The sequence below is a fragment of the Crocodylus siamensis genome, chromosome 10, assembly GCF_052110815.1.
Source record: "Crocodylus siamensis isolate JL-2025a chromosome 10, ASM5211081v1, whole genome shotgun sequence".
Taxonomy (NCBI): Eukaryota; Metazoa; Chordata; order Crocodylia; family Crocodylidae; genus Crocodylus; species Crocodylus siamensis.
In genome coordinates this window covers 57134328-57148804 of record NC_143404.1, presented here as the reverse complement: position 1 = coordinate 57148804, position 14477 = coordinate 57134328, and the positions used below count along the sequence as shown (strand labels likewise).

The window sequence follows — 14477 nt, the reverse complement described above, 5'->3', positions numbered from 1 at the left end:
GAAGGTCTAATCAGAAATAAATGGTAAGACAAGCCAAGGTGAAAGCTGAATCACACTTACAACACAACGGAGACCAATGGAGGGTGAAACAGGCACAGCAAGCAGCATCAGCAGAAAACACATTGGGAACCTGTGCATGACCTATTTGGCTCAAGACACAGGTGAGTTCAGAGTGAGGTCTTTGTTCTGAAGACGAGAGGATGAGCATCATGGTGATGGTGATGAAGGTGAATGGTGACTTGTGGCTAATTCTTAACCTCCTCTTCCCCTACTCCCTGTGTTAGCAGCACAGTGCAGCTTTCTCTCAGTGTAAGCTGAAGCTGCTGCTTTATCTGTATCAATGAGGAGGAGGGAAAAAATACAGGCCAGATTAAAAGTCAAAGCTTTACTCAGGGAGCTGAGCACTGGAGTCAAATGGTTTGGCTGAGGTGAACGCAGGTACAGAGTGTAACCCACTTTTTATTCTCTTTGAATAAGCTGCAGTGATGCATTACGGTGTTTTAAACAGTTATTGAAGTAAATGGGACTGGGTACAGCAGCGCCACTGGGGGATGTGCCTGGCCCCCCTGCTGAGCAGCACCTAGCTCAGAGTACAGTACTCCCACAATCCTACCCCCAACATAGCTAACAGTGCTACACATGAAATATCTCCAAATACAGATTTTCGGTGGCTTTCTTGGTTTGCTACTGGTTCCCCAGTGATTTTCCCTGAACCCACCAGCACTGAGCACAGATATTCAGAACCTGGAGCTTAGGTTAATTGAGTGACACACCCAGTCACCCACAGGGTGTGGATAAACTAGGGTTTACCATTATGGAGGGCAACTCTGACCTAGGCAAAGGCCAACAATCAAACTGAACTTCTGAAGCTGAGATCAGGTCAGAATAGACAATGTTATGTACATCCAGAAGGTCTCCCCCAGAAGCAGCTGGACTATTGCCTCTTTCTACCTGGAGTTAAGTACTGTGCCACATGGAGGCAGTGTCTTACGTGAGACGAGGCTGTTGTTAGCACACTACATTCAGGTCCACTTTGATCTCCACTGGCTAACCTTTTTCCCTGGATTATATTAAAAAAATCCTTACTGTAGCCTTTGTTTGGCTACCTCACTCCTACCTCTGACCAATCCACACCCCTGTTGCAGGGGAGCAATGCAGATGAAGCAGCTCAGGGCTAGGTTCACCCAGGGGCAGAGTGTTCATGACAGCCCAGCTGTGAACCATTCTCAGGAGAAGAGGCTAAACCAGACCCAACCCCACGCAAATCAAAATACAGGTCTCATTCCTTTGCTAACATATTCTTGCATGGCCCTTACTTGGCTGGAAAATTGGGAAATCAGATCCCTACTTAGCTAATTAATCAGCAGATACCTGCATATACTATCTGAAAGGGAAAACTCCTTCTAACCAGTATGAACCAGGATCATTTACATCTGGGATCTGACTGGATAGCAGTATTCTCCCCTTCAGTGGAGATAAGCAGAAGAAACTGGAAGTCCAGCACAGCAATGTTTCCAGCAAACCATTAGCCAGGATTGATTGCATGTAATACAAGTAGAGGATACCTGACAATAAAAACCATTTTCTTCCCCCAAAAGCTGTTGAAATATTAAAAGTGGGCATTTTATTGATGGAAGGATATGGCAGTAAAAGACAAATGTGGAAGCAGACAAGACATTTGATCAGGAGATAGTTCTGGCAGATTCTACAAACTTAATTTATATAAACAAAGAAAATAAACCTTAGCTTACACACATGCATGCTACTCTTTCATATACTATAGACCTGGCAATGGAAAAAAGTGAATATTTTATTAGTAGAACCAAATGCCAGTGTTATACAACAGGGTTTATAGTTACAGAGGGCAACTGAAAAAATAATCATTCTATTAGTTCTCTGTGGGTCCATCTACATGTGCCATTAGAGGGCAGCAATCAACTGCAAAGCTTATTTCTCTGCAGTTTATTGCTTCCAGGAAGCTCCTGGGAGTGCAGCTGCATGTATGCCTTTACCACAGCACATTTTGCTGGGGGTCAGCCTGCCAACCCAGAGCTGCTTTGACTAGGCTCAACGTACTGCAGGAGGGGCTGGCTGGGGCACGAGGGTGCTTCAGTGCAGGGCTAGTCGGCAAGCAGCCCCAGCACTGAAACATCCTATGCCCCAGCCAGCCAGATCAGCATCTATCTGTGCATTGCTGCACACAAAAAACTCTGCAGCAGGATAGTACTTGTATTTACACGTGCTACCCTGCTGCAGAATGTATTGGTTTCATGCGCCCTAACAGGAGTGCACATGTCGATGCTGAGATGTTTCCTGTGGAGTTAATTAGTCAACTGTGCAGTACACATCTCATGTAGACGTGCCCTGCTGTACATGGTAGGGGGGTTTATTCATACTGTGTTAATCAAGTTCAGACTGAGTGTTTTGGCTTACTAAGTTTTCTATTCATAAATATTTTCCCCATTGTTGTCAAATACTCTGATTCCTTAAACTCAATACATTCTGGCAGTGGCCGAGTGCAGACAGGGGAAGACCTGGTTCTTGTCGTTCCCAGAACTGCTCATCTTACCTGTAATACTTTGCCTTGCGGGCTCTCGGCAAATAGTAACACCTGATTGTATAGTGGGTCTAATGATTTGCGAGCCACTTTTGTCTTCTTTTTGGCAACGCACACTCCGTTTTCTAATAGATAAGCCTTGATGTAAGCAGCTGAAAGAAAAATAGGAGGTCACAGGTTTGACGAGATATGGCTTTCTCTGCTATCAACTGTGAAAACAGCATCTTGCAGCAACCAAAGAATTTACTGTTCATTCCATCTTATTTTCAAGGAAATGTATAGAGTAGAAATCTGCTAGGCCAGGACCATTATTCTATCTACTAAGCCGCAACTCAGAAGGCAGGGGTTCAGGTGGTTGTCAGTGACTTCAAGCAGGCCAAAACACTCACGTACCTGGAAGGGTTTTGGAGCCAGGCTTTGGAGTTAGTCCTCGGGCCTGTATGATATCCACTTCTAGATGTCCATTTCGCTCCTGCAAGCCAATTTCCACATCCCCTGAACAACAAGCCAAAAACATTTAGACAGAATCAGAGACACAGGGGACATTTTAACAAGTTTGAGTGCTAACAGACTACTTAAAAAATCCTCCTCTGTCAATGATCAGAATAAAAATATAGGTCCAAGTGCCTGATTTCCCCTGCATTACTCGGAAGTAACTCAGTGATTCAAGCCCACATTTGCAAAAGTGGCCTCTAATTACAGCCCTTCAGTCACAGCCCTAGTCAGTCAGGCTAATTGTTTCCAAAGTGACATATAGCCTCTAATCTGTCCAAAACAGAGGCACCTAGAATTACATTCATGCTTTTGAAAATGGAATTTTGATGCACCATAAAAAAATCCTTAGGGAGTTTACATGCTTCAGAGAATCGGAGAATTATGAAGATGCACAGGATACACTGGCTGGATGCACAGTAAATCTAGGTCAGGCCTTTCATACTTGAAGGACATTGTAGGAATAAGGAAAGATATTGCTAATGTAGCAGTAAAACAGTAAGGCGCTAATCACCAAAACCTAACAGCCAAGCACATTTTATTTAACTTAGAAAAGAGCAGGTGCTGAGCAGATTAGGGGGTAGCTTGTGAAAACAGTACATGCAGTATTCATTTTAAACTAACTTATGCCTTTATGTTGCTTACCCATGGAGGTGGTGGCCAAGGTCTGACGACCAACAAATTGTGCAGGACCCATACTCCCCAGGAAGTCACTAAACTGCCCAGCAGATGCCAGATGGACTCCACTGAAATTCAGGCTGCAAGAGAAATTGATTTTGGCAACTCATTATTTTAGTGCTTTAAAATGACCCTGTGATTAAACAGCCTGCTTTATTATACACCTAAAAAGGATGCTATCTACATAGACATTGTACTTTCAGAACCCATTGGTTTCCATGCAGTCTAGCTACATGTGATCCATCTAAAGTCCCCTTCTCCTGCAACTTATTAAGGCTGGAGCAGTTAGCCAATGCCATTACTGCAACATTTGTTTTCCCATGATTAAGCACCTAGGGGACAAAAAACCCCACCCTTCTCTCTCAGGGTCAGGGGCTCCCCTTCAACCCCTTCATTAGCATTAACACTTGGACAGCCTCTGGGTCATCTTGCAATTTGTTTCCTGGTAATTGTCCATCTTTTGGAGCGTGGGTTAAATGTAAAGATGGGGGTGGGAGATACCAAAAAATCATGGCCAAATGACTGAATTCTCCATTTATTTTGCAAAAGTCATGGCAAGTGCAAGCCCATGCACACCCACCCCAAATCAATTACTTTTTTTGACGCAGAGGGACTTTACTGAGTGGTGAGAAAAGTACATTTTGTAACATTAATCAAATGCACCATCCTGTTTTTATTCAGTAAAAGCATCTGAAATGACCTCAAGAATGAAGCCTGAATCCAAAAATGCATGCACAGAACTCACAGATGGTGCCCTCAAACCCCAGATGGAGTGTGGGCCATATATTACTGCAGCAAAAAAATGGAGCTGCTAAAGAAGGCAGATTTGCGATCAGAATCTATTTGCAAGGCACCTGAGGCTGTCCTGCAGTTTTTAGCCCCTGGCTAAAACGTACAACATGGACATCAGTCCAGCCAGTGTGACCTGCATGGGTACAAATCAAGGCTTATGCTGGTATGTTGTCTTTGCACTCAGGCTTTCTGCCAGCACCACTGACACAGTTGCCTATGGAGCCCTGGTAGATAAGGCCTGATTTGTATCCCATAGAGTCCCAGTCTGGTTATGCTTTTCTTTAAGAAATCTTCTCTACACATGAATGTCAGATAATTATGAATCTCTTGCACTTTTTCACACATCCCTGAAAGGGACATACCTTAGCAGCTTCACAATACAGGTCACTGCTTCTTAAAATCAGTTTCTTACAAATCTGTGGTAAGGGCCACAATTCACAAATGCTTGTGTCTCAAATCAGTACAAATCAAGTTAAAAAAGAAACTAAGGGACAGTAACTCAGGGCTAGGGACTTCACTTACATTCATCGTTTAGTCAGTCACAAAGATTTTTCCCATGTAAACTATTTACATTTGAAGGATGATTTTTAAAATTTCCATTCACTTAAAAGGGTGTTAATTTTAAGTTGTTTCACCTCTTATTAGCTATTTGCAAAGCAATCATCAGCCTACTGGGAGTGTATTTTCTTCTTATGAATAAGAACTTACCCAAACAAACCACAGTGAGTGCTACCACAGTAACTGCAATACATGTAGTAGTACACATGTTACTGAGTGAGCATCTCTGACCTCACAGACAGTCAGCTGTCCCTTAGGTGCTGGATGGGGTGGCCAGGTTTTCAAAGAGCACTGCTTGCATGGTTGACCAGTGGGAGCTGAGGAGTGTGCAGGACTCTAGGAGAGGGTCACGTCTCTGTACAGGGGCGACACTCCCCCGGAGTCTCCTTGAATTATGAGTGTTCAACACGTATCCATGGTTTGCACAGCAGTCCCTGGTGATATTTTCAGACAAGCCAAAAATGGCATGATCTATAATCAGCACTAATTTCAGAGAGCACTGGTGGTTATTTTGGATTGTGTGTGGAAGTTTGTGTCACTGACTCTTCAGCTGCAAGGCACCTTCCGAATGAAGTGCATCGTCCCTCCTGGGAGACTGCAACTACTGGACTCCGGCCACTTCCTGTCAATACAGTGTAACCTGTGTACACCCAAGGGTGTGCCCTAGTCTCAATCAGATGGGACGGGTAGGCAGGAATTTCGAGCGGATCCCTCTTTCCTCCATAGAGTTAGGCCAAGCCCAACGTTCTTAACTATATACAATTTACAACATATATGCATACAGCATACATATATCTAAATCTTTAAGATGGATATAATTACAGATATAAATACAAATATACATATAAAGGTCTGTTATCTGGAGGAAGTCGGCCCTAGGGAGGGCATTGGGGTAAGTACCTGTGCCTCAGGCCCAGAAGAGGGGTGGATCCCAGGACGGTCAATCCAGCAAGTTTATACCACAAGTGGGTTAGCTAATAGACATCTTTACAGAGCCCATTATACAGAATTAATACACCCAACTATTTATAACACCAACAATAACAATAGGTACTGAATAGGAAACATCCAACCACTTGGTCCCTCAAATAGGATAAGGTCTTCTCCCCCTAGGTTCCCTTGCCCGGGAGCACCTCTCCTGCGGGACTCAGGTTCCCGGTAACTCACGGTCCTTCCTCTGGGGGCTGTCGATCTGGCCTCTGGGTCCCCACGCCATCTCAGGCCTCCTAGAGCCACTGGCCTGGAGTTGAGGGTTTTTCCCTCTGGGCCCTTTGCCCCGCGTTGGGCACCCAGGGAGCTCCTATGGGAGCTGAGCCCTCACTGGCTCCGGTTCCCCAGCCTCACACCAGGGGTCTTTCCCCTTCCCGGGCCCTGCTTGGGGCACCAGGGCTCTTTTAGTTTAATGCTGAGCCACACTGCAGGGCTCTGGTTATCTGGCCCAGAGCTGAGGCTAACTTGAGCTGCTCCCAGGGCCAGCTCTCCGTGCGCCACTTGCGTGCCTCCCTGCCTGGCTGCTTGCCGGAGTTATGGGCCTGAGCCTCCCTGCTGCAGCTCCCAGGGCCTGGGCCCACGCGCCACACTGTGCACCACGGGACCTGCCAGCCCTCTGGGGTTGCAGGCTCGAGCTACTGATCACAGCTCCCAGAGCCCTAGCTCCATGTGCCGAAACATGCACCCTGATACCCGGCCACCCACTGGGGTTGCAGGCTCGACCTGCCACTTGTGACTCCCAAAGCCTGGACTCTGTGCACTGAACTGTGCACCATGATGGGCCTGAGTGGTCTCACACTGCTCCCAGGGCCAGATCTCCATGCACCATCCCCGGGCACTGTCCATAGCCCAAGTGGTCTCACACCGCTCCCAAGGCTGCTCCTCCAGTAGCGGCTTCAGGAGCCTTGGGCCCAGTGCCCGCAGAGGAAGAGCTCCCCAGCTTTTACCGCTGCACTCTTCTTAAGTCCCTCACCGCATCTCTTCTCCAGCCTGCTGAGCATGCTCCCCTTTTATACTCTCCAGGGGCTCCACCCCATAGTTCTCCGGACCCGGCTGGTGCAGTTCCCATCCAGGTCCGGCTGCTCCTTGCCCCTCCCTTCGGAAAACGGCGGGGCATTGCTTCCCTTGTGCTGCCTCCAGATTGATGGCTGGGCTCCACCAATCAAACAGCAGACCTTCAGTCCTGGGACTCAACCCAAGCTCCGAAAAGGTAAGCCTGCTACAACAGTATTCCCTGGCTTTCTTTTCCCAGGTCTGCTGGAGTCTAGAATCTGCTCTGCTCTGATGCAGCGCTTTTCCAGGTTTGTGCTGCGGTGAGCAGAGAATAGCATGGATAGGCTAAATCTGTGTTGGGTCCAGTCCTGTGCAGACACAGTAAATGCTACTGGCAGTAAAATGGAAGCTGTTACACCCACAGGAACAGGGACTCAGGATTGGGAGTCCCACAGCGAGACGAAGTTCTGCCCATGATTCTGATCATGTAGGGACAAGGAGAATAAACTGCATGATAGACTGTTTTGTGGGAATGGGAGAGGTTCCCAACACCAAACTGGCCATGGCTCAGTCAGCAGCCTAGACATATATCAGCCTCTGGTGTTACGGAAACTGGAGGATCCAGAGGCCTCTTCTCTATCTGTCGTTTCTCATATTCAGGGGTAATCCAGGACCTCCTGCCATGTAAGCTACCTTCTCTGCAGTGCCTGAATCTTTAGCAGGCTTTCCACTCACTGCCCAGAGACTACTTGCTCCCCCTCAGTGGCCACTGCCTCCAACCCACCTACCTAAACTGGAGCTGTCTGAGTGCCATACTGCCCTAGCCTTTGTCTTCCTGGCTGAGGCTGAGCCTGCATTTCTGCCTATCTCCTATGAAGTACCGAATTGATTAGTTATTGGAGCGTTCTGGGATCCCAAGATCTTTCTGCTGGCCCTGGACAGTACCATTAAAGCCAACAAGGCTATCCACAGCAGTAAGGTACTATACTCAGCCCTTGCAGGTGAGTATCTTCACCAAGTACCTTCACCAAGGACTTGCTAAGTGTTGTTCTGTTCTGTGGGGGAAGTAGTAGAGTCTCTGAGAGGTTGCGGGTTATGTTTTGCTGTGCAGAGGCTCATGTTATGCCATGCTATTGAAACACACATGCTGCAGGAACCAGACATCTGTCAGCCTCCTTGGCTCCAAGTGATTTCTGAACACTGCAATTTAGATGTTGCTAATAATCTTGGGACAAAAAACCTCACTCCCGATTGGGAAAGCAACGCAAAACCTCACGAACAGCCACTCTTTCTCTGTGGAGAGAGGAGAGGAGAAAATATAGCTCTCTGGAAAGTTATCAAGCCCGAGGAAAAAAAGATCTGCAACTAGCCATTAACCGTATCAGCTAAAGTAAGGGACTTCAAAAAGTTAGCTCATTGAGCTGTAGAAGCTCAGTTGCTTAAATTGTAACTTGAGAAGCTTTGCTGGCATTTGGAAGAGAAACACACCCCAACATGATGCCAGACATTAGGCTGAGATAAATAAGAACAAACCCCTTCCTTTCTCAGGATTCAACTTGAACTGCAGCTTCTGGGAAGACTGTGCACAGATTCTAAACACAGCAGTGGGATTGCAGCATCTGTGCTCTCAGGGGAGAATGGTCACTTGGAGCTCTCAAATCTAGGGTTGTGAAGCAAATTAAAATGGTTTAGCTGGAGGCCTGCACCCTCAGACAGAGGAGGTCTGGGTGACCTACTTAGGTTCTGAACTGAAGAACCACGACAGAGCTGGAGCCATCTCCATTTGCTCATATGTACCAGGTTTGTTTTGTAGTGTGTGGCAGGGCTGCCTTGCAGCATCATTCTAAAAAGCTGGAGGATGGAGCATTTTAAAAATGCTTTGTTTCACTTGGTTCCTCCTTCTAACCCTGAGAGCAGACACAATTGCAGGCAGACAGCTCAAGACATCAATCAGGTCTTTAAAATTCAGGCTCATTGTTCCTCACAGTTCTCTCTCCCTCTTATTTGCTGCCTCACAGTACACAGTGCACTTGGCAGATGATTTTTCTGCCAGTTGTTTGACAAAATCCGGCTGTTTCTCTCCCCCTGCCCTTGATCCAGCTATAGTTTCCCCAACTGAATTATTACACATTGGGAGCATTGGCAGGAACACAGGTTCACAAATGGGTCAGCTTCACATGAAAGAAGAGGCTCCATCTTGGGCTACAGCCACCAGATGGTTTTCACACAGACAGGAATGATCCTGAAACAGCTTTATGATCCCATTGCTGAATAGGCCGCAGTTCTGGCATCACTTTTCTCCTCTCAAATCCAGCACAGTGCATATATGGAGTCTTAAAGTCACCTTCCCTTCCATATCCTCTACACATGTTGCAACCTCTCCCTTTCTTGGCCTGTGGGCTTCACGCAGAACAGGGCATGGTTAGCTCATCATTCCATTTTCTTGGGAGGCAGCAGCTCCAGCTCTATTGTCATACTATTTATAAAATGGACCCATCAGGATTCTTTTGTTTCCATTTGATATTCAAAATTCAGGTATCACTCACTGCATGAAAATCCCCTCTGAATTTAGATACATGAAAATACCTTGTTTGTCCATAGCCAAATAATGTGTTGATTTTTTCTTTGCTGCTCAGCCCAACAAGTGAAGAAACTGCTAAAAACAGCTGTTAGAAGTAAGGGAGGCCGCATTTCTCAACTGACTCAAAACTGTGCTGCTATAATGAGTGAGGTCCCTGGGGCCAGGAAGAATGGAGGTGTTGCCACAGTACCTGCTCTTCCTGACAAGGAATGGTATATAAAAAAGATTAACAGGTGACATTTGTCAGCATTTTCACAAGACTGGAAAAGACAGACTGCTTTTTGGATGAACAATACAAGAGATGAAGCTGCATTCCAGTCCTGTGACACAAAAGGGGGATGCTTTACCCCTTCCATGGCTTTTTACTCCCACCCTGAACTGGCCCCTTTGGTTATGAGTGCATTTTAATGAGATTGGAGTAAATGGAACTTGATTCCTTCACCAGCTCACAGGTAGGTACACCATCAGGCCTGGGAAGCAGCACCTGCTGGGCGGCTGTTGAGCTGTGCTGTACTGATGGGGGTGCCCCGTGTGCAGTCCTGCTCAAGGACTTACAGAACTATTGGCTGCAACAGTCTTCAAGAGAAGGGAGAAGAACCAGAGCAAACCAAGGCTACATGTAGAAAAACATCAGGAATATTAGTCAGCATTGACGCTGGGGTCTTCAACACAAACCTCTACCATTTGGTATGTTTAACAGTAAGTCAGCAGCAAGTCAGAGGCAGGGGTGGCCAACCTGCAGCACAGCCCACAAGTGGCATGCACAGTCCCTTTGTGTGACACAGGAGATCTGGCAGGGAGTAGGGCTGTGTGAGGCTTTGAGTGGCAATTCAATTAGGAGGAGATTCGGCCCAATCCGGTGGCTGAATCTCTGAATCCGAATCAAATCAGGGGACCAATTTAAAGGTCCAAATTGATTCAAAGCTCTCCGAAGTTTTGGCACAGATTTGGAGAGTTTTGATGATTTGCGCAGTCCCTGGTGGCTGCAGCAGGGAGCTACAGCCACTCTGAGCTGGTAAGTACTAGGGGCGGGAGAGGGGGGCTGGGGGAGGGGACCATGGGGGGACCCCTGCCAACCCCCCCCGACCCCTGCCCATTCCCACAGCCCCCCATGGCTGCCCCCACCTGCCCCAGCTCCATACTTTAAAAAAAAAAAAAAGCCCCAGTGCTCACCGGGTGCTGCTGGACACGGGGGCGATTCCCGCTGCCCTCCACTGCCCCATGCTGCATGGGGAGCTCTGCATGAGCCCCCTCAACCCCTGCCCTCTGCTCCCCTGGCCCCCTCCATGGCTGCATCACCTGCTGGGGCTCTGGCCCTTTAAGAAAAAGAAGCCAAGAAAAGCCCCACTCCTGATGCAGCCCCCACATGGCGCGGGGCAGTGGGGATCACCCCCTGCCTGGCAGCACCTGCTGAGCTGGGGCTTTTTTTTCCCCCAAGTGCTGGAAGTGGGGGCAGGTGGGGCAGCCTTTGCTGGGCTGGGAGAGGGGCCTGGCCTGGCTGATTCAGAGATTTAGCAGCAGCCGAACCTCCGAATTAGATTTGGCTGAATTGAATCAGGACAGCGATTCGAATCACCAAATCAAATCACTGTCCCCCAAATCCGCCAAATCCAAAGCAAATACTAGCTGCTTTGCACAGGCCTAGTAGGGAGCACAGCGGCAGATAGAGCAGGGAGGAGAGAACAGAGTAACTGGCTGAGGAGGAGAGGGGGACTGGATTAGCACTTAGGGAGGGAGCAGCCCTTACTTTATGGCATGCCTGCCAGTAAACTGAGCCCCCACTGATCTAAAGTAAGTCTATACTGTAGTGATCTCACTGTTGCGGAGACAAAACTGAGCTCACTTTACATTAGCTAGCTCAGGCATTGACAGCAGACACATAATGGCACAAAGCTTAGTGCAAACTACAAAACCTCTGGAAAAGCAAGGAAAATTAGCCAACATCAAATTGCAGGGCTCTATGGCCAGACTGATGTCACTGTGACTGCAATATAGACAAACCCCAAGACAGCTAAATCTCATTCCCTGTTACAGTAAACAGCTGTCATTACAGCTACCGGAGCACCCACTAGACAGGTTCGTATGGACACAGGTTGAGAGCATGCTACTTAAAGCACAATGTTCCATGTTCCTATAATGCCATTAGCATCTTCGTAGACAGATCTGCAAAGAAGTTAGGTATAAAATGCATGTGCATTTAATTGCTGTTACTGGCTTAGCAAATGGAGTAAGTGCATGTGCAAATGAGTTATTTTTGTAGTAATGTGTGTGCACACAGAAGTGCTCATGATTTGTATATGCAGTTCTACTAACTGTGTATGCCACTCAGGGCTGTAATAACACATCTCACACAGGCAAGGATCTACCTGAATATGGAAATACTTGCAACAGTCTTTGCAGACTACATTCCTATACCAAAGATGAGGGCAGCTGATGTCTGCCCTCTTTAGCACAGTTTAAATATGGTCCACAAATTTCTGTCAGTCACTGATGGAGTCCGAATCTCCCCCTCTTTGCCTCAATGTTCACAAGTTTTGCACAGCCTGTTTGTGCCCTTCCCTGACAAGCAGAAGTTGGTCAAAAGGCAAAACTTTCTTTGCTAGGCCCATCAAATATATTCAGATCATCCTGAACTGCTTTTTGGAAGCTGGTTTGAGGAATAAGAGTGGTCTGAATGACTTAGTACCAGCTTCAATAAAAAGTGGCTTGAAGAAAATCTGCAGCATGGGATGCCTTATACATGTGACTCTGTTTTTATTTTCCTTTCCTCCATCTATGGTGTGTTATGCATTAGTATGCTGAATGCATCCCAGGACAGCCACTTTTAGGGAAAACGTATCATTAATTTCTCTTCTTGTCCATGTGGAGTTTGTGACCTCTTTTCAAATCTATTTTAAAAACACTTCTGGGATCTTGTGTGCCAGGTGCTGTCATTATGTTAGCGCAAGTGCCAGCGGTTTTTATCTTGCAGAGACCTTGCAGATCATATATCCTGGCTCTTTCTTTCCACCCCTTGCATAAGTGCCCCTAATTTGTTACACACTGACTGAGTATAACACACTGGAGCCTCCCTAATTATTTCCTTTGTCAGAGGCTTGCTCAGCCCCCAGCATGACTTAGAGCAACCTGAGGGGTGCTGTGAATTGCACCAGCTTGTAATGGCCTTATTCTTGCAGCTATGCCAAGCACAGAAGAGCTATAGTGCAACATATCCTGACTAGGTTTCCCGTGCCCTGGGCTGAAATGGAGAACCATTATAACCAGGGAACCAGTGGGGTATTCCATAAAGGCAATGTATCCTTATACTTGGACTTTGTCCAATGGTGGAAAAGGAGGTACACCATCCCATATAATTAGGGCTTCCAGGACATGGAATCTGTTCCCATTTAGCCCCCATTCATCACTTACTTAGTTTAAAATGATTTAAAAAAATTAACTCAAATGATGGTAACTGATTAAGTGAGCTCTGAAGAGCCAGAAGAGCTGGCCTGATCTTAAATCAAGAGATGGGAGTAAAAGAGCAGGCCTGAGGTCCACTTCTTCATCATCCTCCACTGGCCTCAAACTAGTGGAACCATGAAGTCAGAGCACCACACAGTTAGAGTGATGCTGTGGAAGGTCAGGGAATCTGGTACAAATGATAGATAAGCTAGTTGAGGAGACAACTTCTGAACTATTCAGATTATAGGCAGTCATCTTTTGGCATATTCTGAAACAGGCTAGTTTCAGATGGAATTTTATTCGGCACTTTTCCAGAATTTATTGACACATATCTTGCTATCAACTTGAAACCTTAAATGCAAGTAAAATATTACTTGGAGAAAATACAGAATGTGTTTTCCATAGCGGCTTTGGATATTAATATTTCTCACTGACTGCAGAGAATTTCTAAAAAAGCATGCATTTATGTTGTGTATGGTAAGTATATGTAATAAATAACCCTTATGGCCCTAGTTTGAGACACAATGGTGCTGGGGCTCAGAAACTTATCTTCTCCATATATAATATTTCTCAAGAGACAGCCTGCCTCCCTCTTTTCCTTAATATGTCAATTGTCAGTGATAAGCACGTTGACTGAATATGGCTACAAAACAGAATACATTCAATTTATACTAGTTTACAGTTGAGTTAATAAACCTTTTCTTCATAGTTTCAGTTACAACAGCCTTATCCTTCTGTCTTCAATAGCAATGGACAGCAGAATATGCATCCTTTGGCCTAGGGAAAGGAGAAAAGTCATCCTCAAAAGTGATCATGCTACTTTGTCACTCTTTGTCTGAGGTTTGAAAAAGGATTTCAGTGATTCCACCCTGCATCTCAGTCACCAGGAAGCTGGAACATTGTATGTATTAAAACTGGTCATTACGGTATTCCATGAACCAGCTCTTCTAATTCTAAGTAATTTAATGGCCAGGTAAATAAATATCTGTCAGCTTCACAGGATGCAAAATGTCTTTGTTTAGATATCAGTACTGGGTCCAGTATTATTATACAAGTTTGAAAGTACCACTAGGTTACAGCATTTGGAATGTGGCCAGACAATTATTGTGTGCCTGTCAGAAAGGTAGCTTGAATACTATTTCTTCACTAGATAACACCACTTCATATATTTAAAATTTTCTATAAACCCCCATCACAACAGTGTTTAAAAGCAATGAGTCTCCAGTCATTGTAATGTAATATTCTTTGCTATTTCTGGCCTGCTCCTCCTTTCCAATCAGATCTGCCACTGCACTTCAATGTTGATTTTCAGCTATCTCCCCAACTACTCCAGTACTTCCTGCAACACTTCTTGTAAGATGATGTTCTGCCTACTTCTCAGTAATGCAGAATACT

The 14477-nt window shown here is 46.1% G+C and overlaps 1 protein-coding gene across 2 annotated transcripts in view; it reads right to left on the bottom strand.

Annotated features, from left to right (window-relative positions):
* The window catches only part of RIMS4 (regulating synaptic membrane exocytosis 4), a 101388-nt gene that overhangs the window by 10344 nt on the left and 76567 nt on the right, over nt 1-14477 (bottom strand). Inside the window, exons 3-6 of one of the 2 annotated variants that reach the window (XR_016444497.1) lie at nt 3695-3807; nt 2951-3052; nt 2570-2709; nt 61-332 (exon numbers count right to left, since the gene is read on the bottom strand). Coding sequence is in view for 1 of the 2 variants with exons in the window: in XM_090065168.1 (XP_089921294.1) it covers nt 2570-2709; nt 2951-3052; nt 3695-3807 (355 nt within the window). In the remaining variant the exon portion in view is untranslated. The remainder of the gene's footprint in view (nt 1-60; nt 333-2569; nt 2710-2950; nt 3053-3694; nt 3808-14477) is intronic. The other variant, XM_090065168.1, reaches the window with a different exon arrangement.